The following is a 21,758-nucleotide window of genomic DNA, read 5'->3' as shown; positions in this document are numbered from 1 at the left end:
GGAAGATGGCCCCAACTGACAGCGTGCTCAATGAATACCTCAGGCAGCAGAGACCCAAGAAAGAGGAGGAAGGCGAGGAACCATCATGGCAGGACAGGCCACACGGTTACACGGTAGTTTTGCTTAAAACTCTCTTAGAAATCTTCCAGACAATAAACATACAGGGTATTGGCTTCATCTGTCAAAATATTTAGAGGCACTAGTCATGGCAGCACAGGGACAAGCTCTGAGTTCAAATCAAATCAAAATTTATTTATATAGCACATATTAAAACAACAATGTTGACCATAGTGCTTCACAGTCAGTAAATGCATGAGACAATTAAAACAAACAATAAAACAGGACAACAAACAATAGGCAACAACACAACAAGCTAGAACAGCCAACTAGTTAGAATCAAAAGCCAAAGTAAAAAGATAAGTTTTAAGACGTGATTTAAAAGACTGGATAGACTCGGCAGTACGAATATGAACAGGGAGGTTATTCCAGAGTTTAGGTGCCACGGTTGCAAAGGTCTGGTCACCTCTTGACTTCATTCGAGACCTAGGTTGTGCTAGGAGCCTGTGATTGGACGATCTAAGTGCTCTGTTGGGATTGTACAAGTGGAGTAGTTCAGAAAGATAGCTGGGCGCTAAATTATCCTGAATTTTAAAAGTGAACAAAACAATTTTAAAATCTATGCGATATTTAACAGGGAGCCAATGTAGTTTGGCTAAAATTGGAGTTATGGGTTCATAGATTCTCGTACCTGTTAAAAGACGTGCAGCTGCATTTTGAATTAACTTTAAGCTGGTAAAGAGAAGAGTGTTGGAGGCCCGAGTAGAGGGAGTTACAGTAGTCCAATCTGGATTTGATAAATGCGTGGATAAGCTTTTCAATGTCCTTTAAAGGAAGGAATGGCTTTGCTTTAGATATCTGATGCAATTGGCAAAAGCTGTTTTTACCACAGTGGAGACCTGTTTCTCAAGTTTAAAAGAGCTATCCAGAAACACTCCAAGGTTTCTTACAGTGTGCGAGAGATGGCTAGCCAGGGGGCCTAGGGGAGGGGTTGGCAACCTGCGGCTCCGGAGCCGCAAGCGGCTCTTTCGTCCTTATACTGCGGCTCCGGGTGGTTTGGGAAAATAAATTAGAAGTATGTAGCTGAATTGTATTTTATTTGTGTTTAGTTCTTTTTTTTAACTTGTAGTTCTAAATTGGAAGATTATTGTGATATTGAAACATAAAAATAAAATTATATTTTATTATTTTTCCATCGCTCAAAATAAGCATCACACTCGCGGAAGCCGGAATACCCGCCAAACGCCGTGCATATATCAAGACTTTCAACCCCAAGTAGGCCAGTTATGGATCTTCGGATCCACATTATGTCAGCAGCTATTCTCCACCATGAACTATGTTAAAAACAAACACCGCTCATGCCTCACAGACGACAGCTTTTGCAGACGCTGTGTGCAGAGGTTCAGGAGCAGAAGTCCCATTGTACCAGGGCAAACCTGACGATGTTTCCATGAACACGCTTTTCAGCATCTCTTTATTGACCACTTTTCACACACGGTTGCTGTACGCATACAGCCGGCTGTAGGTTTTCAGCTCACAGCCCGACAACACAAGAGCAGAGAGAGCACAGACTTTAAGGTGGCGAGGCGTGATTGCGGGTGCCGCTCAGGTGCGTCCAACTCCCCTGCAGCGGCGCTGCAGACCACGCCCCGCCACTTACATTAACCAGGTAAAATACATATTTAGGCAGAATTTACAAATATCTATTTTTCATTTTTTTTTAGCAGCATAGTGCTTTTTTTTCCAATTATTTAAGTCAGGTCAAAGCTCCAAAAGCACAAAGGCGATATAAGGGTGGCAGCTCACAGCAGTTTTTGTTTGCTACATGGATCATTTTAGTTCAGCTGGGTGTCTTTCCTTTTGTTATATTTCTTTAAGAGTTCAAAATGTGTTAACTACATAAATAAAATGCAATTTTCTCTGTAGCAACACACTTTAGTTGTCCACACAAAGCATAAAAGTAAAAAAACAATATATACAGTGTTATCTTTATTTTAGATGTCAACAAGTATTTGCGGCTCCCAGTGTTTTCTTTTGCGTGGAAACCAGGTCCAAATGGCTCTTTGGGTGTTAAAGGTTGCTGACCCCTGGCTTAGGGCATCAGCTAACTGGTCTAGCGGAGTGTCTCTACCAAAGACTATGATTTCGGTCTTAGTCTCGTTCAATGTAGGAAAATTATGTGATAACCAAATTTTAACTTCATGCAAACAGTTGAACAGAGGTTGCAAAGAAGCAGACACGTCGGATTTCAAAGGTGAATAAATCTGGATATGATCAGCATAACAGTGAAAGGAGATGTTGTAAATAGGGGCAGAAGCCGAGGAGTGTTGCCCCATAGCAAAAAAGAACAACCTCTCTGAGAGGTAGGATTTAAACCAAGTTAAAACCATACCTTTCAGAACAACAACATGTTCCAATCTTGATAGAAGAATGATTGAAGATTCATAGAGGCTGGGGTCTATTGCACCAGGCAAGACCCCAGGTGCAGGCTGTGTAAAGATGCCCCTCAGACAATCCAACACATAACAGCACGGTGCAAGAGGCTAGCAGGCAAGGCATACATGGAATGCCATAAACAAGTGGCCAGCATAGTGTACAGGAACATCTGTGCCAAGTATGACCTGAAAGTCCAGAGGTCAAAATGAGAGATGCCCCCAAGGGTGGTGGAGAATGACCAAGCTAAGACCCTGTGGGACTTCCAGATTCAGATGGGCAAAATGGTGGTGGCTAGCCAACCAGACATTGTGGTGGTAGACAAACAGAAGAAGGCGGCTGTAGTGATCGATCTAGCAGTTCTGGATGACAGCAACATCAGGAAGAAGGAACACGAGAAGCTTGAGAAATACCAAGGGCTCAGAGAAGAGCTCGAGATGATGTGGAGGGTGAAGGTAACGGTGGTAATCGGAGCACTAGGTGCGGTGACTTCTAAACTAGGTGAGTGGCTCCAGCAGATCCCGGGAACAACATCGGAGATCTCTGTCCAGAAAAGCGCAGACCCAGGAACAGCTGAGATACTGCGCAGGACCCTCAAGCAACTAGGCCTCTGGTAGAGGACCAGAGCTTGAAGGATTGACTGCCCGCAGGGGTGAGCGGGGTGCAACAATACTCGTATCCAAATTGAACCGTTCGATACAGTGCTTTCGGTTCGGTACGCATATGTATCAAACCATACAAATTTTTTTATTTATTTTATCATCTTCTGACGATGCTGTCTGTGTTGAGCTCTCACTGGATCTGCGTTCGACTACTCCGCCTAGGCTGCACTGTCGAGTGCAGATCCATTGAACGCAGCGCAAGCTAGCAAGACAGAAGCTAAGCTCGTTGCAACATGGCAACTGCCTCAACGCTACCCGAAATTGAACCTCCCCCACCCTCATTCGGATGTGGCGTTTGGAACTATCTTGGTCTTCATATGAAGCATGACCCTGATGGTAAGCGCGTCATGTACAAAAGTAAAACAGTATGTTGGATGTGCCACGCAATGCTCAATTGGTGGGAACTAATGCATTAGCACAGTTAGCTTGTTAACGTGTATTGATGCCGTCCAGCCTCACACACGAGGGCGATAGTTAATGGAGATTTGCCTCGTTATATTATATTAGAGCTTGCGATATGACCAAAATCTCATATCCCGATATAAGACATCTATCATCCAGTTAACGATATAAGTTACAAAAATTTAACATTTTCTGTAAATTGTGTGAATCTCAAGCAGCTCGACTTGCGTTGAGTGTTTCCAGGTAGGCATCGTGTACCTGGAGTCGAATGTTTTAACCGATGCATGTAACAGCCGCCGTTTTCTTTGTGAGTATTTATTACACAGCATGGTACGGGGAAAAGCCTGTTCTAACGTTTGAGTCTAAGGTTTATTTTTTAGCACCTAACGGCTCTTTGTTGCTTCTCATCCGTAAATAGTCTGCATACTCTTTCAAGTGATTCTGTTTATTTTGAAAAGTCTCAACGGAATCTTGAGCTTTATTGTGAAAGGTTGATGTGGAAAATAAACAATCATACGGTGGAGCCACGCAATGGTTTTACTGTCATTGTTGCTAACGGCAACGCATAAAAACACTCGCTTGCATGTCTGTAGTGTGGTTATATTAAATATAAGAGAAAAAGAGAATTTTAAGAAATTAAATATAGCCACTTCAGTGGCCATCAAAACAATGAAAAATATTGCTGTGAACAGTTTATTTTGCGTCACCACAAAACAAACGATAGTGTAAAATGAAGCGATAGATGTTTTTATATTGTCATCCGATATATATACATATATATGAGTAGTACCTACTCAGCCAAAGCAATTCAGCAATTCAGTCAATCTGAAAATGTAACGTCAACATATTGCATTCCACTGATTGGCTAGTCAGTTTTTTCACTCGATGACTCATGATAGCATGTCATTCACAAAAATCTAATCCTCAAAGCCTGTCTCCAAATCTGACAAAAAGCTATAGACCACACAGCAGGTCTACCATCGCCTCAAGTTTCTCCAGTGTGATGTTGTGCTTTTGTTGTATGCAAAATGGGACTTTTAGTAGCATTGCTGTAATGACCTTGCGCACATAGGCAGTACTTGATTGTAATGAAAAACAATTTAACTGAGTTGGGTCGAGCCGAGAAGGTTGTAATGGAAAAGATACATTAGCTCATGTCCTCTTAAAGCACAAACAGTAGATAGTAGCAGCATGCTCCCTTTCAGTTATATAAATGGTCAAGTTCTTGTTGAGCTGGGCAACACATAATTGTGACTAACATGAGAATTTATTTGTTCCTAGGGGTGGAGGACAGTAGGAGCCTGAGATTTCAGGCACCGATAGAGGATGAAGAGTATGAATATTTAGAGCAGGAGGAAGGACACACGACAGAGCTGGATTATGTAACAACATCAAGGTTATACGACAAGTTCATAAATGTCTACTATGTGGACAAAAGTATATGTGTTATCTTTTTGTATCCCAGCTCCCATTTTTCTGTGTCTTCCTTAGGTTCTTGACTCAAACAGTTCAGTCTAAGAGGAGAAAAAAACATGGCAAACGTCGAATCAGCAAATTACAAAATTGCATAGATCTCAAAATCCGCATCTTGGAAAACCCAAACATTGAAGTGCTTTCAAATACTGGTAAGTCTAAAGCAAACGTGATGTGAAATTTAAATGTTAAAAACAGAATGAAAACACCTCGGTACACATGAAACTCTGGAGCAGATGTGGAAGATGATTCAGTGTTCCTCTGTGTTCTAGTGTTTCGGATGTACCGGCTTCACAAACTGAAGGTTCGTCGTGGTTTGAAGGAAGCTGACTTTCTGAAACTACTCAGGTCTACCTTCCCTCAGCTGGCTGGAGATGAACCTTTTGACCTTTTCTTATATTGCAACATCAAGAAACTGAAACCTCTGCAAGTAAACTCTGTGACACCAGAGGAAATCATCAGAGTTTCTCGGGGATCTACCCTCTACATACGACTGCAGGTACTGTGCTGAGAAGATTTAACTGATGTCAGCAGCGTTACCAAAGATTACAACACATTGACAACTTGATTTGAGAAAAAAAAATTCCGACCTTCTGTAAAACAGAAAGAAGATGCTGATGAAGATCTTCCATCCACTGAGACAGACACCCATATAAATCTCAGAATCCGCATCCTGGAAAGGCGAAAGATTAATGTTTTGTCAAACCAAGGTAAGTCTAAAGCAAACATGATGTGAAATTTAGATGTTTCTGCTATAAAAATGCACCACATGTAAGCCGTATATCACCTTGTTACCTACTAGGGAAGTTCTGAAGTGCTTTTCACCCTTTTACCTGCTCGCAGATCGGTCTCTTAAACACAGGTGAAGCTGATGGTCTCCACCAAACCTCTATACCAAAAACAGTCATTTGCACCTTGTAAATCACAATTGTTGATGCCAGTAATGCTCGAGAGCTGAAACCCTGGTCAGGACCAATGTTCCCTCTAAGCTGCGCGCGTGCGCAATTGCGCACTGCGCACAGAAAATCTATGTTGCGTGCACAAAAAAAAAAAATCTAACCTGAATTGAAATTAAAGTAAATACTTTAACAATTCTGTTTTTTGCAGTGTTAGTAAGTCACTGGCTGCTCCCGTATGGGATTAGAACGATGCCACCTTATCCCATAGTCCAGCCAATAATGCGATTCACATTCGTATATAAGCAGCTAATCAACGTCGCTGACAGGCTATGACAGCGTCCTTATGTGCCGACACCGGTGTTTTAGCTAGCAAAGCGGTGTGACTGATGTGGCGTGAAGCCACGTTAGCCTATAACCATTGGAGATGTGAGCAGGACAGACAGAACAATTGACGGAATAAGTGTGGACTTTATACCAGTTTTTAAATTGTGTTGATAGGCCACGTAAAACCAGAGTTATGATAAAAATATATGCAATGTTTAGTTTTCTTCCTGAACATTATCGTTGTTTATATTTACTGCGGGAAGAAACGGTAAAAACTGCGTTTTATAAGGAAAACGTTCGAAAGCACTCTCCACCTGTGAGCAAAGACAAAACCAACCATGTCGACCAATCAAAACATGATATGGCAATATGGCATTTAGTGGTTTAGAAATGGGGGGGCATCAAATTTGATGCAGAACAGCTGATTGTTCTGTAAATAGTTTGAAATGTTTATTTAAAAAAATGCCTTAGTTGCATTTTTAGGTAAACAGCTGCAAAAAACTTTGTTTGCAACATTCAGTAACTTATGTGAAGAAGTAACTATATAATTAATTGCCCAACATCAACTGTATTTTGCAGACAGAGAGTTACAGGACTATCTCCCAGACCAGACTCATACCCATAATACAAGTCAGAGCTTGTATGTAAATGTAAATGCTATAATTTGATTATTTTAATAAACCATGTAACTTGGATGGATAAGATGCCGGCGTGACCACAGTGCACACGTCTGATGTCGCTCACAGTGGTCCAAGGGATCGCTCAGGGAGTTTGTGTGTTCGCTCAGATACATGAAAAATTAGAGGGAACATTGGTCAGGACACGTATACAGTTTGTGCTGCCTTCCTGCACGCTACATGGACATCTTCATCTTTCTGCACTCCTCCCTGTTCTAGGAATTGTAACATATTAATAAAGAAATATCTACTATATTACCAAGAATATTTTCATTTGATGAAAATGACAAGTTGTGTGGAATTTTTCAAAAAAAAAAATCCTTTAGAAAAAGAAGAAATAAAACACAATGAAAACACCTCAGTACACATGAAACTCTGGAGCAGATGTGGAAGATTTCACTGTGATGATTGGAACATTAGGAGCCCATGTCACCACTGGTACCTCCAAACTGTGAAAGCAGATTCCAGATTCAATTGGAAAGTAGTATCAGATGAACATTTAGTGAAAGTACAACAGGAAAGTGATGATTTCTTTCTCCTAATACTGGAAAAATTGAACTGATCTCTCAGCGTTCCTCTGTGTTGTAGTGTTTCAGACGTGCCCACTTCACAAGCTGAAGGTTCATCGTGGTTTGCAGGAAACTGACTTCCTGAAACTACTCAGGTCTACCTTCCCTCAGCTGGCTGGAGATGAACCTTTTGAACTTTTTTTAAGGGCCAAGCACAACAAACTTAAACCTCTGAAAGGAGACTCTGTGACACCAGAGGAAATCATCAGACTTTCTCGGGGATCTACCCTCTACATACAACAGTCACTGTGTCAAGAAGATTTAAGACTTAAGATCCGCATCCTTGAGGACCCTAAGATTGATAAGATCACATATATAAGTAAGTTGAAAGCTTTTAACCTTCAAATATCTTTGGAAGGATTTGATGCCGTTAACGTTTTCTGCCTCTTATTAGCTCCTTAACTTGATTTAGAGGCTTTGCATGTCTCAAGAGTCCAACGTACTAGTCATCCAGCTCTCTGTGCAGGTTTGCTGAGTTACCTGTTTATTAGTTGATTCAGGAAAACATGTCTTCTAACTTGTCGATGACTGAAACTGCTCTGACTGTAGTCACACTACCCGCTGTCTTAAAAAACCTCATAACGTTATAAAAGATACCTCACACCCTGGCCACTCCCTGTTTGAACTGTTGCCCTCGGGCCGACGGTACAAAGCAATCAGCGTAAGGACAAACAGACTCAAACACAGCTTTTACCAAATCACAAAAATATGTCTTAATGCTGCTACTAAAAAATGTCCATCACGCTACTCCTGAAGCGATCTATGCACTGACTGAGGCATGTGTGTGGGGATGGATTTTATTTTACAAATTTTATTTAAATTTTACATTTGTATGGATGATGCATTGATCAGAGATCAATTCTAATTTCGTTCTACCTGTGACAATGACAATAAAGACATTCTGATTCTGACTTTGTGAGCTTCTCTGTTTTCTTTCAGTGTGTCAGAATCACCCGTCTCATGAGCTGAATGTTCCTCGTGGTCTTCAAGAGGCTGACTTCCTGGCTCTGCTGAGGTCCACTTTCCCTCAGCTGGCTGCTGGTGAACCTTTTACCATCTTAATTGGTCGCAACCACAATCTAATTCCTCCAACAGTGGAGAGTATGACTGCAGAAGAGATCTGCAAGAACGGGACTGGGAATCCTGGTATTTACATCCGACTGAAGGTACTGCAAGACCCAATTTAACATCAGGGTGAAAACATTGTTAATAAATGTGGAGCATGTTGTTCTGAATGAAAAATCAGAAAAAAACTATTCTTTTACTTTTTGGTGGAAATTTAGTGTCCAGAGAAAAGGTCTCTACAGAGAGAAGTTGCTACTGCTGCTGAACTTCCTCCACCCAGCCTGGATCCAACCACACTGACCACTGAGTGAGTCAAAGAAAAGAGTAAGCTGCTGCTGTTAGAGTTTGTTATTTATGTCAACAGTTCAATCCAATTTTGTTTTTTTCCCCAGAGTTGAGTCTGAGAAACCTCAGATCAGTCAATCAGACACCCACGTGCATCTCAAGGTCCACATTGTGGAGGACCCTCAGATGGATACGATCTCGCCCAATCGTAAGTTCAAAGCTTTTTAATTTATCTGTCCAGTACAATATTCAGTTATCACCACTGTGATCACATGCTGAGCTGAAATAATAAAGATTTGCCGAGCATAGCTCCTAGGGTGGTCAGGACACAGTTGTGACTATGAAGTCCTCTGTAGAGCTCTGTAGACATGCTGCTGTGTGTGTATCATGGTTGGGAAGCTTGTGATGACCTGAGTTTGGACCAGTTTGTCAAAGCACTTCATGATTACTGGAGCACGAGCCACTACACAGCAGTCATTCAGAATGCTGATGGTGGTCATTTTTGGTAGTGGTACCGTGATAGAGGACTACAAGCAAGGCTGTCAGTGGTAAGGCTTAATGTTGGGGACATGGTCTCTTTGACTGACAGGCGGCTGTAGCTGCTTCCTGAACCTCATCTGGACCTCTGGATTGTGTGTGTGCTCTTGGAGCCTTTTGGACCATTTTAATGCAAATATCTGATAAATATTGTAGTTCCTGTGCAGCTGATAACAGACTGTCTAAGACGTCTGAGGTCTTGTTTTTTGAATGAAATTGTCAGGTTTTGGTGTGATGCTCCCTGTTAGCTGGCAACTTACCACTCTTTCCTGTTTTATCTCAGTGTTTCAGAATTACCTGCGTCATGAGATGCAGGTTCCTCGAGGTCTTCAGGAGGCTGACTTCCTAGCTCAGCTGAGGTCAACCTTCCCTCAGCTGGCTGCTGCTGAACCTCTGGAGCTCCTGATATCTAATGACGACAAGATACTAGAGCCTCTAAATGTGGAGTCACTGACAACTGAGGAGATCAAAGAGGCTGTCCAGTCAACTGGGAGTGCTACCCTCTTTGTTCGACTGAAGGTACTGTGTCAGATTCAGCATTTCTGCCTTTGTAGATTTTTCTTTTGTCCTTCTTAATCCCTCCACATGGCATTGTCAGAAACCATTAATTACAAAACCCATACTAAATAAAAACTATAAAACTTTCCAGGCATCAGAGTATGTTCAGGATGATGTGAATAAGCTTGATGGTGCTGAAGACTCTTCATCCTTTTCTGAACAAACCAGACTGCACAGGAGGTAAGTGATTAATAAAAAACGGTAAAATTGGAGAATGAAAATGCAGTTTCATAGCATTTATTATGTTGCATTTTGGGAATGGACAGTGGTAAATGGACTGATTCCTATATAGCGTTTTTCTTCTCTCCTGGAGTACTCAAAGCGCTGTTTACAACATGCCTCATTCACCCACTCACACAAGGACTTCTAACCTCAAGTACAATATAACCAACATTCACACTCCAGTTGACGCATCGGAGGGCAACTTGGGGTTAGTATCTTGCCCAAGGATATTTGGCATACAGACTGGGGAAGCAAAGGCTCGAACCACCAACCTTCCAATCAGTAGCTGATCTGCTCTACCACCACAGCCCCACCCTTCCCCACCCTGCCCTGCCCCGAAGATGGTAGTTTGACCCATCTTCAATCTTATGGGTTAGAAACCGTTTTGAAGATGAAGATGAAAGAAGTTACATCTTGGAGAAAGAATGAAGAGGGCTGCATTGGTGTGGCCAAAAAACATATTCTGCAATGTTCTCCCATGAGACATTGCTGTAGAAAACCGGCTTACCTCTGGTCTCAAAGGTGTTCAGAAACAGTAAAGGTCAAAAAACACAATAAGCTTTCTCCTGGTTGCACTCCTACCTGGTGTGCTGTCTTCTGGCTTTAATATTTTGAGCTGTTTGATATTTCCTGTTGTAGGGGTAGACTAGGGCTGCCAAAACTATTATTTTGATATTCGACTAGCCACCGATTATTTTTGCAATTAGTCGACTAATCAGTTTTCTGTTTGACGTTTATTCAGCTGTGTGAAGACTATAACTTTAATCTCAACCAAACTGATTTACTCAGGAACAAATAAAACACTGAAAAAATCCAAACAATGACATTTGTAAGTTATCTAAGTGACTTATATATCATGTTTAACCTGAGTAGCAAAAGACCGCGGGGGAGTCGAAAACGATGTGCCGGGGGTTGACTGTTCTCGCCGGCTCTAGTGAGCCTTGACCTCCTGGTCAGCTATCGAGCTGGTGCGTAACAGACGTCTCCGAAAACGTCGGAGCACTTTTGCAAATATGTGATGTCTTGATAAATTGAGCAGATATTTGAAGCTTATATCTTAAAAGTTTGTTACTCTTACACTCTTTCTCGGTTGTCTGTGAAGGTTCTCAGTCATCCAGGTCATCGTAGTCAAAGGAGCTTGCAAAGAAAAGCGTCTGGACTTCTTTAAGTTGCTTGAAGACGTTTCACCTCTCATCCGAGAAGCTTCTTCAGTTCTAAGGTCAAATGGTGGGGAGTCCCAGATTTTCTGGGTTGCAAAATAAACCTTTAAGATATTTTTAGGCAATAATGTAGTTTTGCGACCCAGAAAGAGTAATATTAAAACTAAGTTGCTGCTGCCGTTGTTGGAAACTGGGCCGCGCTGTGAATTCTGGGATAGGTTGGGCCACGAAGGATACACCCGACCCATCAATCAAATCTAGGGAAAAGGAGGACGGATTTTTTGGCCATATTTCGAGGAGTCTTCGAATTTGGACAGCCTTCGTCGCGTCACGGTGATGTAATTGGCATTGAAATGCGGCCTCAGGAGGATGCTGCCCCTGAATTTGGACACACCTATGATATCGGAGGCTGCTTCTTCTTCTTCTTTCCCGTTTAACGGCAGCTGGCATCCTTGTAGATGCATAGCTGCCATCTTCTGTTTCAGTCCATTACCACACTCTTAAATCCTACTACTTACTTCTGCATCTTTCAGAATCTTACAAAACTTCCAACGATGTGTCGACTTTTAAATTACTTGTCGATGATTTTGATAGTCAACATAAGCGTGACTTCTCAGCAGTGGTGATCTGCAACTTAAAGTGATGTACTGAATTAAAAATGAACTATCTGGAAGTTGTTGTTCACTCATATCATAACAAACCTTGAAATACAGGCTTCCTTAAAAAGATTGATTAAATGATTGATTGAAAACTTTGAGCAGCTCCAGTGCTGGATGGCAGATGTTATGTTAGCAGAGTTTTGCTGCTATTGTTTCTTTTCATTGCTATTGAACGCAACCTGATCTTTGCCCAGAGTGTAATGAAACATTATGATTACCGCTCCATTTATCAGGTATGGCATCACTGGCAAGATGTGGCGTCATCACTTCTTTTCCTCTTATACTAGACTATGGGTATATGGATGATAGGTAGCTGTTTAAGATACAAAGGTGTATTATAAGACATGATGGTCTGAAGATTGCTGATTAGCATGCTAGCTGGCATGCTAATCAGCAGTGGATGTAAAATGTAGACATGTTTAATATTTCTATTTTTAACATTCTGTTGATATTATTGATTATATTATAAGTTAATTTTTGCGTGTTTTTATCTTAAAGTATGTATTGACCCTTGGTCAATTGCTCTCAAGCTAATTTGCAAATCTGATTTGAGAAAGGCAGTCAGGTTTGGTTAGTTAACAAAAAATACCAAACTGCACAGCTGCTAATGATAACGTTTATGAGGGAAGCATTAGTTATTCCATTTATTCTTAAATGGAAACAGGGATGCTAGATTGCTAACCCACTATTAAAACTCCTGTTTCTAAACGAGATGCTGAATGTGAACCAAGATTGTTCCAGATTACATTGACTTTTATTCAACACTGACTTCTACTGAAGAATCATTTCATGGAAATGTGTGTTTAAATGTTCAGTCCATTCTGTCTTGGAGGAAAACATTTTCATGAGTGTCGTGGATCTTTTTTCTCACAGTAATGAAATGAAACCCTTGGATGAAGACCTGAAGGATATCATCATCAGAGCTTTGCCATTAATTTCTGAAGACACTCAACAGTCATTGATTCATAAGCTGTTAAGTGATGGAGTGGAGTCTACCCAGGACCTAAAATCTGTCATTGAAGATGATATTGCTGACTTGCTGCCTCCCCTTCAATTACAGACACTCCTGGAAGCATTTAAAAATGGTAATGTTGACGTAAATACACTATTTTTTTCTATACAATGTTATAGTAGTATATCTGATCATTTCTAACAGCCTTTTTCTTAAAATATTTATTCCCTGAACTCTAAATCCGTCAGTACAGCGAAATGGTAAAATTGTACTGAAAGTTTTTAAAACTGTTTTTTACTTCTGTTAACTTATTTTGTCATTCTAACACTCTGCTGGTTTCCCCACTGAGTGCTACAGCCAAGTGTCTGTGTTTTTTACCAAAACCTTTAAATATGATGCAGCTCTTGATCCATCCATTATGTGATGTTTATCTGGGTTCACATCAGGGGCAGCAGTCTGAACAGGACCTGCATGAATGGGTCTTTATTAGTGCTTAGACATTTATCTAACAAGCAAATGATCCTTGATTCAATCCCAGAAAGAGACACAAATCCCTTGGGAGCTCCAGGAATAGGATCAGGATGAAAAATCTGCCAAATCAAACATCAACTACCTGTGTGGTGACCCTCTGTGGCTGAGGGAGCTTTTCACAGCGACTGCCAGCGACTTCCAGAGACTACTGGCAACCACCCTGTTGACTGTTAGATAGATGTCTAGGTCTTTCTAACCAAGGCCTTAGAGATATAATGAGTATAACTTAACTTATAGTAACTTGGCTATTCAGAGGGGTATCTATCTGGATCGAAGTGCTACTCCGTTAAAAAAAAAAATAGTTAAGGGGGATTCATTATGTCTATGGAGCCTCAGATCCTGGGGAAAATCAGAACCTTCTGGTGAGATTTTTGCTAGTATTTGTATTCTCATGTTCCTGGTTTGGTTGTTGATAAAAGGCTGGTGGGGTATTGTCTTCATTCTGGACACCAAAGTTTGTGAATATGATAACTTGGGAAAAAAGGGTGACATAGGCGCATCTACTAAAAATCCTGGATTAGTTCAATTGCCAGTTAAATTGAACTCACCTTTAGAGGTCAAGTTTTCTGAAAACCTTAAGAACCCATAACTCAAGAACAAGGAGATGTGAGGTTTAGAAAATTATACCATAGGAGGAGGATACTGGGAGGCTCAGGGGTTGCACTGACGGTCGGCAGTATTTAAAATATATATATATATTATTAACTTATTATCATTAACTTATTTTAAGTGCACACTTGTATAAGAGACAATTGAGCTCACTATGTGTTTTTTTTCCTTTCCTTTTCAGAGACAGACCTGGTTACTTTGGACCTGCCAGTGACTCCTTCCTCTAGCTCACTGCTCAGCAGTCCTGCAGCATCACCTTGCTCCACTCCATCCGGTGTACTCCCACTCTCGAATCAAGAACATGACAACTCAGAAAGCTGCTGGCAAACCACCCTTTTTAGAAAACAGTGGGCAGAGACGTTCCAGGTGCCCTGGGACCTCATGCCAATGGAAATTCAAGCAGCGGTTGCTGAGGGCAAGAGACCATCCCCTGCAGCAAGGAGACAGATGGTTAGGATTTTAGCAGATGAGATGAGGAAACACGAGCTAAACCCAACACGTGCTCAGTGTGTAACCATCTGCCGAAACATTGTCCGTAAGTACCCTCAGAGCTTTGCTGATCTGTGTGACAACGGTCAGCTGCTGGAAGAGGATTACATCTCGCTTGTGATTCAAATCAAAAACCGAATTGATAACCTGAAACGGACCAGCAACTTTCGCCACAGCCGTTTGTCTGGAATGAAAAGAGGATCCACCAACAATTATGACTGCGCCAGATTTGAGCCTGGCCTGCTGCCGGAGGAGACAAATGAAACAGTGGAGCGAAAACGCCAGCGACTGGAAGAAATTTACCATCAGGATGACTCAAGCATGGTAGAAAAAGACGAAGTAAAAGAACTCATGAAAATAACCTTCGACCTGCAGCGCCGCCAAATAAATGCACTCCCAGTACCGGCTATTAGAGATTTAAGGGGCAGATGGCCTTATCTTTTCACACACAATGGACTTTATACTCATTTTGAGCTGCTCACTGATATCAAAGTGCTTCGCACTCTCGAGGTTGCAATGGAGGAGTGTGGACCAACCATCCTGGAGATCTTCAGCAAGTCCACTAATCCAGATATCCAATCCATCCTCTCAGTGGGTCCAAAACTTGAACTATCCTTCTGCATCCTGCAACTTCTGATGGCTCACTTCTCCGAACCCCTCGGAGGACTGATTCTTTTTGCAAATGTGAGTTATTTTGGGGTTTTTGATTTCTTCAAAGGTGACACCTGTATCTGTTGTCTCTGTTATTGTGGAAGACAGCAGTTTTATTTGTTTCATGTTTTTGTTAATTAATTTAGTCATAACTCTGTGTCCTAGGCAAATGCCACAGCAGCTGAATTACAGACGACAATCCAACTACCTGCAACTCCTCGACTGATACTCCTTGGTATGACATACATATTTATTTTTTGTTGTTATGATTGCAAAAGCCAACAGCGTTAAGCATTAAGTGCTTCTTGAGAAGAAAAATAGCCTCACTATAATTTCATAACTCATGACTTATAATGTCATAACAAAGATTTCTCTTATTACCCAAGAATCCTGTTACAACAGTGAACTTTCACCCGTTGCCAAATGCTAAAAGTCACAAGAAATTTAGTTCAACTTGAACTGAGATGAGTTAATGAGTCTTCGGTTGACAACATCTCCCTAGAGGAGGTCAAATTTTAATTACCGGTTGCCTTTTTTCCCCCGATATTTTTAACCCGGTTTCACTGTTGGCTGTTGGCTTCTTTCACTTGCCTTGTCTCTTTTGCACATTTTCCATGCAAACTGCAGTAATCGTCATCCAGTTAGGAAGTCACCAACTGGTCTCCAAAGACTGAAGCTTAAAACAAAAGGCAGAGTCATGCTGGCGTTTTTTGGCACCTTCACAGATTGCAGGTTGTTCCTGATCTTGAATTAGAAAATGTTACCCTCACCTGTTTGTCTGCTGTAAAGCATAAATGTGGCACAACTCACATTCAATATGATGATCACTGGAAGACCCCAGCTCATAATTTTCTCCATAGCTCCTCTGATATTGGAGGACTCTGTCTGGGCAGTAGAAGTTTTAGCACCTTCAAGTGGTGAAGATTCTCCATTTCCATTTTCTATTTTATTATGATGAAAAAAACACCAGCAGACTTTGTATAACTTGCAAATCAAAAAATTGTCAAAGTCAATAAATCAGAAGAAAATCATGTTTTAAAAAACAGCTTCTGCAACAAGCTGCTCTTCAGCACCCCAAAGAAAACAAACACAACACAAAAACAAAACTTATCTAGCTTGCTTTTGCAAGTTGTATGCCCAAAGTTCCCTGTAAATATATGTTCAGTCAACATGAACAATGTTTTATATATTGCCCAGTCGTATACACTACACAATCATCGGCATATTAAAATTTTATTTTATGGGCGCGACTCCAGAAGCTGAAGTCACACTGTGTGACTGGAAAATCTACAGTTTTATTTTCATGCCTAACTGCGAAATTCTGGTCAGATACAGATGTTAAATGTTCTTGATAGGGACTGAGTGACGTACTTGATGGTTCTGTGTGTTTATTAACACATTTGCACTGCAGAAGTATATTGAATAAATAAGCTCATTACCATTTCAGTACTAATGGTGGGATTTTATTTGGATTTTAAGCCAAATCACCGGAAAGCTCCATTCGCCGCTGGATGATCAGTCTTGAGGGGCACATCATTTGCGAGGGCATCCAGCCGACTTTTCTGTCCGGCCTCGCTGCTGTCTTTTCTACTTACTACATCTTCAATCTTCAGTATCAAGACGATGCTGCATGCACACTGGAATTCATTCAAAGGTTAGATGAGTACATTTTCCAGCTGTTAATTTGTGATGCAAGGTCTTTGTGCTAAAGGGCTTGCAAGAACCCGTTCCTGTGTCATTTTGGATCTGACCACACATTTGTTTTTTCCAGGCGATTGATTGGGATAAATCCCGACAGAGGCACCAAAGTTCCACAAGGCAAATTCCTGTCAAAGGAGACTGGGAAGTTCACACAGGAAAAGACTTCGCCAGTCAACCCCCAAGTTTTAAAACTGTTAAAGAAACTAATGAATGTGAACCCAGCTGTTTACACCCACACAACCATGTTTCCTTCACTTCAGGGGACATCAAACTGACATTCATGTTTATTTTCGTGGAAAAATCCGAATTTCTGGGGTCTGAAGAACCTCTTGGAGCAACGGCCGACACTTTGGAGCTTGCAGTGTAGTGGCTGGATATCCAGACCAGAGCTTTGGGTCCCATGCACTGGCCATAGTCTACATTGTCTGTTTTAAAGAGGTATGATGTCGTCAGATTTTTTTGAGAGTGCACTTTGACTAGTGCATTTGTCTTTCATTCTTCATTCGGACTTGCTGCATGCACCAAGCACCAGAAAAGTTTCTGGTGCCACAGATTCTGCAGACTGTTTATACAGATCACCCTTTGCCTTACTTAAGACTTTGAAATGTGCAAATTCAAAGTGTGAAAGAAACAAGGAACAAATACAACTTTATGCTGTTTTCTTTGTTCGGGTTGACTTATGTTCCCCGATGCAAGTTGCTGTTTTCTAGCAGAAACTCTGAAGTACTATATTTTGTTTACTGTACACCTTTTTTTAAATTGCTGTAATTAAAGTTACATTTCTGGGGTAAGATTTGGGCATTGTTTTACATTTCCTGTTTATCTTAGTTCATTGTTTACACACTGACTGCATAAAGTGTCATCTGCAGTACTATGTTTATTCAGTATGTCACAACGTTCAAATCTTCTCAGAAGGGTTTGTACAACACGACAGTGATGCAAGCATGCCAAGTCAGCCAGTAGATTCAAACTGAGGATCTTAGTGGAACGAAAAAAATGTATGTATATGTGTATGTATACTAAGTGTGTATATACATATATATATATATATATATATATATATATAGATAGATAGATAGATAGATAGATAGATACTGTCACGCTCCAGACATTACGGGGTTTTTTTATATAGTAAATGTGTGCGTATATAGTGTTTTAGTCTGCTTTCTTTATAACGTTTCTCCCCGGACACATTTTGCGACAGCACGATAGGAACACCGTCCGGTCAGTATCGTTCGCCTCTGAGACGGACCCGTGAAAGCACACATGTTTTATCTCGAGAAGAGCGGCAACTCGGAGTCCCCCGACAGCGTCGCTAACATGTCCAGGAGCGACATACTGAGAGGAATCATCACTGAGAAACTGAGCACAGCCGCCCGGGAGATCTTAGCGGTGGTGGAGCGGACTGTAACAGACTATGAGGAGGAGGCTGCGGGCTTCAGGCAGGAGATCGACCGGCAGAGGAGACTGCTGGAGCTCCTGCAGCCTCGGGTTAAGCTTGAGAGGACAGGTCAGTGACAGAGGCGGATTTGCCGAACTTCATTTGAAAATGACTCCTTTAATATTTCCTCGCTAGCTGGTGAACATAGTGACTTCACAGTGCAAGAAGAAAATGTCCGCACAATTGTTTAGAATGGGATTAACAAGTCGGCATGCGTTTAGTCAGCTTTCACAGGATAATGTCAGCCAATCAACGCTTTTGGGGTTCCTTTAACTTTATGGGCAGCCCACCCCTGAAGCTAATGAAAAATTAATTCTACTAAAACTCAAAATTTTCACTTGTGTTTCTTAAATTTTGACTTAATAACTTGCAGCTTTTCCCTCCCCACTGTCACCAAAGTGCGTGTGATTATTGTGGTTTCTATGTATTATTGTAGGGTCTTTTTCATATATTATAAAGCGCCTTGAGGCAAATGTTGTAATTTGACACTGAATAAATAAAATTGAATTGAATATAACTGAAATTTCTAGTTATTCAGAAGTAAGTTGCATTTTCAAGTCGGCTTGTGTCCTGATTCGTAATTTGAGGTGGAGACATACGACTGGAGGTCCATAGTGCGTCAAACAGTGATTTTATTAAAACACACACACACACACACACACACACACACACATATATATATATATATATATATATATATATATATATATATATATATGGGAGACCGAGCACAATCCCTCAAACAGCATCGATCTTCTTCGAACAATACATGGGGTGTCATATATATACGAAAATAGTGCGTCACAAGCAGATAATCAACAAGCATAAGTTCCAGTAAGTTTCCAGAGATCCTAGGACATATTCTAAAAAAGAGCATTTCCTTCCTTTGTTCCTTCACTATCGCCAGATGCGTCCTGTTATTTCACTTCACTTATCTTGTGGAACCAAACTGTCACGTATGCAGGTACACCTTGCAGTTGCGAGCAAAACATAGTACACATGTATGCGCAGGCACCCTGTGTGTGTCCTGACCTCAGTGCATGACCTTACTCAACAAACAAAGACATTTCAGAAGCATACTGCCTGACTCCGTTTGAGTCATGTGTTACCAGGCAGACTCCAGTGCAACATGAGGGCACACGGGCCTTTATTATATTCCCATATAATATGTGGTGAATTGTAAGCATGTATGCAGTCTTTCATTAGCCCAGTAGGTATTCCAATTGATCGATCAAACTCACGCTGACCGAAGCTTCCGACCATTATCAACTGAGCTTCAACTCTGTAATTAGCACAAAAATGCAATATGTGTATAACATGATTACAGCTGCACCTGCAATGAAAGATTATTATGTGGTTCAGCTAACACCTGAAATACAGACTTTAATGTAACATCAACAGTTTCAATAAATGCTCTAATCAAATGATGATAACTCATAAGTGATAATAAACCATAAGTGATGCAACAGTAATAATAATGGTTATGAATAATAACAGTAAAATAATTTTCCATCTCCACACTTGTCAACATTTTTAATTAACCCAAAACTTGAGTTGATTATAAACATTTTTGACTTAATGACTCATAATTTCCAGTTTTTCAGGAGTTAGTCGCAATTTTGAGATACTGATTTTAAATTTGGACTTGGCTCTGATCAGCAATTTTTATTTTTCAATGTTGGAAATGAGCTTACATATAAAACATAAAGGTGAAGTTTTCACAGTTCACATGGAGCCTGCTCTATCAGTTTTAAGAATTTAAGATGTCAGATTTTCCATAGTTTGCAGTTATTTGAGTGATAAACAGGACTAAATCCAAACTTTAAAGCTGCTCTTTAAAAATACATGTTGCTTTCAGCTGATCATAGCAATATTGTATTTGGCCATACATGAAGTAACTGATCAGATCTGACTGACAAAAGTAATCTCTTGTCACAGATCTGGACATCCATGAGGTGGTGGTCATGACCGGAGACAAAGAGGATCAGCAGCACACACATCTGCCGGGTTTGTTTTCTGTCAAAGCTTGTTTTCTTAAATGTTGAGAAAAAGGAGGAATGAGTGAATGAACGACTCTAAGGACAATACGTTTTTGCTACAACACTAAAGAAGATGTTCAGACTTACATATGGTAGTAAATAGTAAAATAGGGTGTGTAATGTTTCCAGGTATGGAGGGTGCTGGAAGTCCAAGTCTGCTACGTCGTGATGAAGATGAAGATGAGCAGCGGATGGCCCAAATGTCGACGAGTTCCAGGCGGAAAAGAGAAAATCTGATGCACCCGGATTATGAAATGCCAAGGTTACAAATGCAATGTCAACAGTTTGGATGTTACAGTTAGTTTATATTGTGACGCCTCGTGTTTTAACAAAGAACTTTGCATTTACACCAAGGCTTCACCTTTGCCAGCACTGGCCTGAATGTAGTGCTCTAACACAACTACCATTTCTCCTGACAGGAAGAAGTCCAGCAGACATTGGCTCAGTGACACACAGAGACATCTACATTTCAGGATTTGTTTCCTGGAGGACTCTCAAGGCGGTATGCTCTCAAACATGGGTACATTTTAAGTTCCTGTGTTAGCACCTGAACCAAATAGCCAGACCTAACGATACTAAAAACCTTAAATGTTCAAGGACTTGCAGATGGACTTGCAGAGTTCTGAGATGCTGCCGCCCAGGATAACCATTGTTTCCTCACTGCTTGCAAAGTCTTGATCTCACGATGGTTTCTTCTTTTTCAGGGTTTAAGAAAACTCTGTTTGAGGACTTGAAGTGTCCCCGTGATCTAAAGGAGGGTGACTTCTTGGACATGATCAAGTCCACGTTCCCTCAGCTGGCCGGGGACAAACCGCTGAACATCTTCAAGTCTGACCACAGTAAGAGACTCCAGAGGCTCATGCTGAAGACCCTGACACCAGAAGAGATCTACAGGACCATGAAGCCCACCGAGCTTGAAAAGGCTGTCCTCTATGTCAAACTTAAGGTCGACACTAGAGTAGTTTTCCTCACTGCTGCCACAGATATAGTTATAGTCATGAAAAGTCTGTTTACAGGTAAAACATTAAAGGAAAAATGATAAATAAGTGTTCAAAACTAAATACATCTTATGGTGTGTTTGATTTCTTCTGCTTCCAGCTGACTCTTTAGGAAACAAAACAAATGACAGCACGAACACACCACTGAACAGAGCAGAACATTTCCACTGTAATAACAGATCAACTGTAACTTGAATTGCTGCTCTGAACTTGGTTCTGTTAGCATTGAGATATCTTCATGGAAGTTTGTGTTTATTTGGCAAAAATGGTGATGAAATATGTCCTAAAATAAGCTTTTCCCACTGTGTCTGTCTGAGATACAGTCAGATGAGCCAAAACAAATGGCTTTGGCCTGCGTTAAAACC

The 21,758-nt window shown here is 40.9% G+C and overlaps 2 protein-coding genes across 3 annotated transcripts in view; both read left to right on the top strand.

Annotated features, from left to right (window-relative positions):
• Positions 1-17,913, top strand: part of LOC146523166 (uncharacterized) — a 33,042-nt gene extending 15,129 nt beyond the window's left edge. The window contains exons 7-21 of the mRNA XM_085154195.1: positions 4,836-4,950; positions 5,046-5,179; positions 5,300-5,526; positions 5,632-5,737; positions 7,516-7,815; positions 8,436-8,662; positions 8,780-8,868; positions 8,954-9,054; positions 9,667-9,902; positions 10,033-10,121; positions 12,856-13,067; positions 14,256-15,247; positions 15,380-15,449; positions 16,694-16,868; positions 16,986-17,913. Coding sequence (XP_085010321.1) covers positions 4,836-4,950; positions 5,046-5,179; positions 5,300-5,526; positions 5,632-5,737; positions 7,516-7,815; positions 8,436-8,662; positions 8,780-8,868; positions 8,954-9,054; positions 9,667-9,902; positions 10,033-10,121; positions 12,856-13,067; positions 14,256-15,247; positions 15,380-15,449; positions 16,694-16,868; positions 16,986-17,190 — 3,278 coding nt within the window. The 3' untranslated portion in view covers positions 17,191-17,913. The remainder of the gene's footprint in view (positions 1-4,835; positions 4,951-5,045; positions 5,180-5,299; positions 5,527-5,631; positions 5,738-7,515; positions 7,816-8,435; positions 8,663-8,779; positions 8,869-8,953; positions 9,055-9,666; positions 9,903-10,032; positions 10,122-12,855; positions 13,068-14,255; positions 15,248-15,379; positions 15,450-16,693; positions 16,869-16,985) is intronic.
• Positions 17,914-18,017: 104 nt separating this feature from the next.
• Positions 18,018-21,758, top strand: part of LOC146523165 (uncharacterized) — a 6,304-nt gene continuing 2,563 nt past the window's right edge. The window contains exons 1-5 of one of the 2 annotated variants that reach the window (XR_014871421.1): positions 18,018-18,425; positions 20,295-20,363; positions 20,525-20,657; positions 20,815-20,897; positions 21,100-21,411. Coding sequence is in view for 1 of the 2 variants with exons in the window: in XM_085145049.1 (XP_085001175.1) it covers positions 18,182-18,425; positions 20,295-20,363; positions 20,525-20,657; positions 20,815-20,897; positions 21,100-21,341 (771 nt within the window). In the remaining variant the exon portion in view is untranslated. The remainder of the gene's footprint in view (positions 18,426-20,294; positions 20,364-20,524; positions 20,658-20,814; positions 20,898-21,099; positions 21,412-21,758) is intronic. The other variant, XM_085145049.1, reaches the window with a different exon arrangement.

This window comes from Neolamprologus multifasciatus, chromosome 3, assembly GCF_963576455.1.
Source record: "Neolamprologus multifasciatus chromosome 3, fNeoMul1.2, whole genome shotgun sequence".
Lineage (NCBI taxonomy): Eukaryota > Metazoa > Chordata > Actinopteri > Cichliformes > Cichlidae > Neolamprologus > Neolamprologus multifasciatus.
This window is presented reverse-complemented; position numbering and strand designations above follow the sequence as displayed.